Source organism: Gymnoscopelus microlampas, assembly GCF_963454915.1.
Source record: "Gymnoscopelus microlampas genome assembly, chromosome: 2".
In the NCBI taxonomy this organism is placed as follows: domain Eukaryota; kingdom Metazoa; phylum Chordata; class Actinopteri; order Myctophiformes; family Myctophidae; genus Gymnoscopelus; species Gymnoscopelus microlampas.
In genome coordinates this window covers 19,231,383-19,237,626 of record NC_139939.1, presented here as the reverse complement: position 1 = coordinate 19,237,626, position 6,244 = coordinate 19,231,383, and the positions used below count along the sequence as shown (strand labels likewise).

Sequence of the window (6,244 nt, the reverse complement as noted above, 5' to 3'; positions counted from 1 at the left end):
TAGAAATACTCCAGTAAAGTAAAAGTACCTCAAAATTGTAGTACAGTACTTGAGTAAATGTACTTAGTTACTTTACACCACTGACTGCTGGTATAGATAAAATGTGTTGTTTTGTCATGTAAACACGGGGCAAAGTTACATACTACGCCTTTAAAGTATAGGCCACTCCAGATTTAGTGTAGTAGTAGTAGTAGTAGTAGTAGTAGTAGGTACAAATCCCATGGGGTGAGTGATTCTGACCTGAGATGGCTCTCTGTGCTCTCAGATCAGGAACACATAGTGAGCCATGGTGAAGCTGGGCAGTAATCTGTGTGATAAACTGGAGAAACAGCCGTCTGCTGATGATGGCTTTGATACCATCCCCCTCATCACCCCCCTGGAGGTCAAGCAGCTACATCACCCTTTCCCGGACAAGGTACAGTATAGCTGTGTGTGTGTGTGTGTGTGTGTGTGTGTGTGTGTGTGTGTGTGTGTGTGTGTGTGTGTGTGTGTGTGTGTGTGTGTGTGTGTGTGTGTGTGTGTGTGTGTGTGTGTGTGTGTGTGTGTGTGTGTGTGTGTGTGTGTGTGTGTGTGTGCGTGCGTGCGTGCCTGCACGCAGTGTGTGTGTGTGTGTGTGTGTGCGTGCGTGCGTATTTTTCCTTATGTGTCCACAGACATTTTTGTGGCCTACAGTATGTGCATGTGTTTGTGCCTGCATTTATGTGTGTGTGTGTGTGTGTGTGTGTGTGTGTGTGTGCGTGCATGTGTTGAATGTATGTGTTTTTGCTTATCTAAGTTTCCACAGACATCTATGTGTCCACAGACATTTTTGTGGCCTTGGTATGTATGTGTATGTGTGCGTGCTTGCATGTATGTGTGTGTGTGTGTGTGTGTGTGTGTGTGTGTGCGTGCTTGCGTGTGTGTGTCCATTTGTGTGCTTGTGTGTATTACTGTAACAGTTGGGTGTCATTCGTAACATCTGCACTTGCCATAGGCCAGTAGTTCTCAAACTTTTTCACGTCAAGGACCCCCTAATTGATATATATTTGGCCGTGGACCCCCACCTGAAAATGTTTTCTGCCAGGGACCCCCAGATTTTTCAAAAATGGATTAAGGGGTTAAAATGATTTGTGATGCTGTATTAACACATTTTGCTGGGGACCCCCCTGGAACCTCCTCAAGGACCCCTGGGGGGTCCCCGGACCCACATTTGAGAACCGCTGTCATAGGCAACAAGATTAGCATGCTCGCTCACTGCAGTCCTATCCCACTAACGTTACATAACACGGACACCATTAAAATTCATGTGGGCACGGCGCTCACTTTCTCAGCATAAACCATGTGTCTAGTCTACCTGCCCCGCACTATTATGCTTATGTGAGAATACTTATTAGAACAGTTGACTTGAATTATAAACAGCAGGCTCAAAAGACAAATTACATGGCAGAGTACTGTCAGCATCCTAGAAGGGAAAAAAAGAAGCTCTAAAAATATATTTTATTGCGGAAAAACTGATTTGTTTTTACCCTTGACAAATAAAACTAAAAGCCTATACTCTGCCGTGCGTCAAGAGTATAATAGCTCTACCAAAAAAAAAGCTCGACAGGCTCGCAGCACGGCGCGAGTCGCGGCGCAACACTTTGTGAGCCTGTAGAGCTATTATTGGCGTACGACCAAGTATGAAATAAATAAATACAACATCTGCCATTCAGCAGGTGATTGTGAAGACGACGACTCAGTACCAGCTGAAGCAGAAGAAACAGAGCAGGCTGTACGTACCCGGCAGCAGACACTTCAACATCAACTTCTACAGCGAAGTGTCAGAGAAGGCCAAGGTACCGTAACAAGCAACGGCATGTTCCGGAAATCATCTCAACTTGGTTCTGCCAGTGAAAGAGCTGCTGTTGATGGTGTGTGTGTGTGTGTGTGTGTGTGTGTGTGTGTGTGTGTGTGTGTGTGTGTGTGTGTGTGTGTGTGTGTGTGTGTGTGTGTGTGTGTGTGTGTGTGTGTGTGTGTGTGTGTGTGTGTGTGTGTGTGTGTGTGTGTGTGTGTGTGTGTGTGTGTGTGCGTGCGTGCGTGCGTGCGTGCGTGCGTGCGTGCGTGTGTTTTGTCGACCAGCTCACAGGTCTCATTCTCATCACTCTGGCCTTCCTGACCAGCCTTCTGCTCCTGCTAATGTACAAGGCGATGTGGTACAACCAGCTGACCTGCCCTGAGGGTTTCGTCCTCAAGGTACACACACACACACACACACACACACACACACACACACACACACACACACTCACACGTTTGTATACTTTTAACCCTAACCCTAAAAGCCTGCTTTTTACTCAGTTGCACGCCATAACTCCAACCCCAGACAATAAACCAAACGTCTAAATGCCTAATCCAAACCCCAACCTGGATTCTTTTCCTTTTCCTATACTAATACACACATACACACGCCGTCTTCGAGTATGTCCATGAGTGACATATATCAGCATGAAGCGCCAACATGAGCCATTGTATGAACAACACGATTCCTGCTACTTTTCAGCAACGCGCCAGATTACGAACAAAGGCGCCTTGTATCACAGACTCGCCCCATACGGCTAATACAGACTTCAGCTCCTACTATCCAGCCCTGAGAACACCGTGCGACACCTAGTTCCATGTGACACCGTCCGCCGTCTACATGGTAGGCTATTAGACACATCATCCGCTGCTTTGTGAGCAACATGCTCACAGCATCGCAGAATGTCAGCGCGGCCCTCTGAGCGGGCTGAGGCTGTAGGAAACACAAACCTATTATCTCCCAGGGACACCTTGAAGGCATCGCGTAATAACTGAACCACTGAGCCAGCTCTGCCACGCATGTTAGCTAAAAAGCCTGTCTCTCGCAGTTAGAAAAACAGAAATGAGGCGGGGGGGGGGTTGAGAGAGAGAGAGACCGCTTTCACGTAAGAGGCTAGAGTTTGGGATGCCCGCCCGTGAATTCGGAGGGGTCTTTAATTAGGGCCTGAGCGTGACTAAACTGTGATTAAAGGCTTAGCGGAGGGGGCGGGGGGGGCAAGGAAGGGAGGTGAGGGGATGGGGGGGGGGGGACACCTTCCGGCAAAAAAAAATAAAGCGTTTGAAGTTTTTCGACGGTTACAGTCACTCTCAGCATTTTTTTCCTCCCACTAATGTGTTTGTTGGAGACATGAAAAAGCCGGGTGGGAATGGAGGGGCGACCGGCGGCGAGTGCGCCGTCTCGTCACTGTGGAAGGGAAAGGTCAGGTGTCTCTGCATTTGCCTGCTCATTTGGACCTTACACAGTAAAAGTCCTCCGTGTTTAATTTAGCTCTTGGAGCTTGCAAATGCAACCAAACGGACCCTTAAGGGTTGGCAGAACGGATGTGGAGTTAGTTTAGTCTAATTGTCCACTCTTCTCCTGCAAAGTGTTGATTTAATTCTGAGAGTTATATATCAACGTCAAGTTTTTACACAGGATTTTTTTACTGTGCTCTGTGCCTACTCTTAATCCATTAAGAACGGGAACGCTTCTGTGTCATTTTCAGATTTCTTTGGCTATTCAAAAATAGCAGATATACAAGCACAAGCAAACACTTGTAAAATATTTTGTTCCCGGGACCACCAGAAGCAAAGATTTGAGTTACAAATGTTGCCTTAAAAATATATATATATATTCAAGAATAGCAGATCTACAAGCTCATAGCGTGGCACTCGGTATGAGCTTGTATATCTGCTATTTTTTGAATAGCCAAAAAAAAATCTAAAAATGACACAGATGCGTTCCCGGTCTTAATGGGTTAAAGGTAAACTTTTGCACTTGCAGAGTTAAATTAAAACTCAGAAACATTTACTGTGTGTGCTCTTTAAAAAAACATCAGTATTTTGGTACTGATGTTTTTGGAGCCTTGAAGGTTTCACACAATCTAATTTTATGACTTCCCGTATAAATAGCATGCAGCCATACTGTACATTACAGCACAGAGATGTGTGGGGAAACCACTGTGGGACATTATGAAAATATTCATAACTTTCTCTACAGCCCTGGCAACAATAAAAGAGGACCACACAGTAAAATCCTCTTTATTTATTCATTTGTGTAACTACGATAGTGAATAGCCTAAATATAACCATTTTGTTAAATTAAAGGGACATTTTGCAGATTTAGAACCTAAATCCCATTGTTCTGATTTGATAAGATCATGTTATTTTGTGTAAAAGAATACCCTTATAGTGTCATCTGTATTTCTCGGAAGTGTAGACGCCCTGACAGATAGAAAGTGTCAATGACGCTCTCATTAATGATGCGCGTCATGTGAGGCCACTTATTCACCATAATTGCACCACAATTATTAATATTTTGAACCACACCGAATTACTGGAATGGAACGAGGGAGGTACTGTAACACACATACTTGCATGCACGCACACACACACACACACACACACACGCACACACGCACGCACGCACGCACACACACACACACACACACACACACACACACACACACACACACACACACACACACACACACACACACACACACACACACACACACACACACACACACATCCCACACACACGTGAGCCGTTCTATGCTGTTCACTTTGGTGTGTACTGCCTTTCTCCTTTCCATTCCACCTGCACTCCGACCGGCAAAGCTGAGCTCTTGAACTTGAACCTTGAACTTGGTGTCGTGTAGACAATTTTTTGCCTTTTTTTTGCCTTTTAAAGCACAAACATCACCAAATAATAAATGCAAAGGAAGACGGGACTGCTGTAGTTTCACAGACAAACCTATTATTTTATTTTCCATCTATTTTATTAAGAAACGGACTTGTAGAACAAAATGTAGAACAGTCAAGTGAAAACATAAATATGCATACGTTCTGCAATACAAGTTTGAACTTGTCAATAAATGCCATATACCCATATGTATATTGTATACTGTTCTGAAAAATAGAACCATGTTCTGAAAGACAACAGGTTTTGAGGTGTCTACTTGACGCCTCCAGTATGTCTTCCGTCCTTAAAAACAATGGATGGGTTTTTGTATGTGTATGCTATTCACACTGTCAAATGCGGCATGTACATTTTTGAGGAACATCATTATTCTAGTTTACCATCCCACATTAAGAGAAACGTCTCCCTCTGCGCCCCGTAGCAGAAGCACTGCACCCCCGCAGGCGTGGAGCTGTACTACACAGACCAGGAGGAGCCACAGCAGGCAGAGGTGGGTGCTCACGGTGGCACCAGCGCCTGCCTCTTAGCCACCCTCACCCAACTCAAGAGGACCAGGTCTGAGCTGTCCGCACCGTGGCTCCCCGTCATTAACAGTCTGAAGGAGGCCAAAACAGGAGGGGCGACGGAGGGAGAAGAATGAACATACATTAAACATGTCCATACATTACATTTGAGTACATATGACGTAATATGTGGGGGCCTGGATAACTTAAAAATAATTTATATGCAGTAGTTCCTCCGACATTGATAGCATGAAACTGAAACAAATGTTCATAACTTGTAAAACCGTAATTTTACACGTTTACTGTAAATCAGCGATGAGTAATCCAACAAAACGTGATTACTCTGTTTGTCGCCATAAATGCCCAAAACAGGTACTGTGTGTGTAGATGCAGCCTGACTTGTTGTGTGGGTAGAAGCCAGGAATGTTAGTTAACCGTCGGAGAATGTCTGTGTTTTACAGTATTCTTGAATCACAAAGTCAACAAAGAACCTGCCTTGGTGCATTTTGTGTATACTGTATACGTGTGTGTGTGTGTGTGTGTGTGTGTGTGTGTGTGGTGTGTGTGTGTGTGTGTGTGTGTGTGTGTGTGTGTGTGTGTGTGTGTGTGTGTGTGTGTGTGTGTGTGTGTGTGTGTGTGTGTGTGTGTGTGTGTGTGTGTGTGTGTGAGCTGTCACAGTGTGAGGGAGAAAATGAGATTCAGTGATATTTCTGCTCATTTCTTACTCATCAGCCTGTCTTGGTTCCTGATTGCCATTTCATGTAAAATGGAGTGGAATGGAATCATTACTGAATGTGCTCATGATGACTGCTGTTACATTTAGATGTTATACTTACGACGAGATCAAACTTGAAAGCCGTTTATTTAACAAGAAAACCGTTTATTTAGTGTAATATGCTATTATGTTCCTTTCCTTTAAGGACTCAGTCAAAGTTGACGTCGATCTACATGTCTGAAGGATTTAATAATCTCTTGTGGCTAATGTGTACTGTGTCATTACAAAAGCGTTCTCATGAAATGTCAT

At 44.4% G+C, this 6,244-nt stretch overlaps 1 protein-coding gene across 1 annotated transcript; it reads left to right on the top strand.

Moving 5' to 3' along the window:
* Positions 1 to 286: 286 nt before the first annotated feature.
* Positions 287 to 5,357, top strand: caly (calcyon neuron-specific vesicular protein; the record flags this gene model as incomplete). The annotated part of the gene is made up of 4 exons (XM_084070234.1): positions 287 to 415; positions 1,695 to 1,814; positions 2,098 to 2,211; positions 5,139 to 5,357. The coding sequence occupies 4 exons, from the start codon at positions 287 to 289 to the stop codon at positions 5,355 to 5,357; spliced, it is 582 nt and encodes a 193-aa protein (XP_083926360.1).
* Between the last annotated feature and the right edge of the window lie 887 nt (positions 5,358 to 6,244).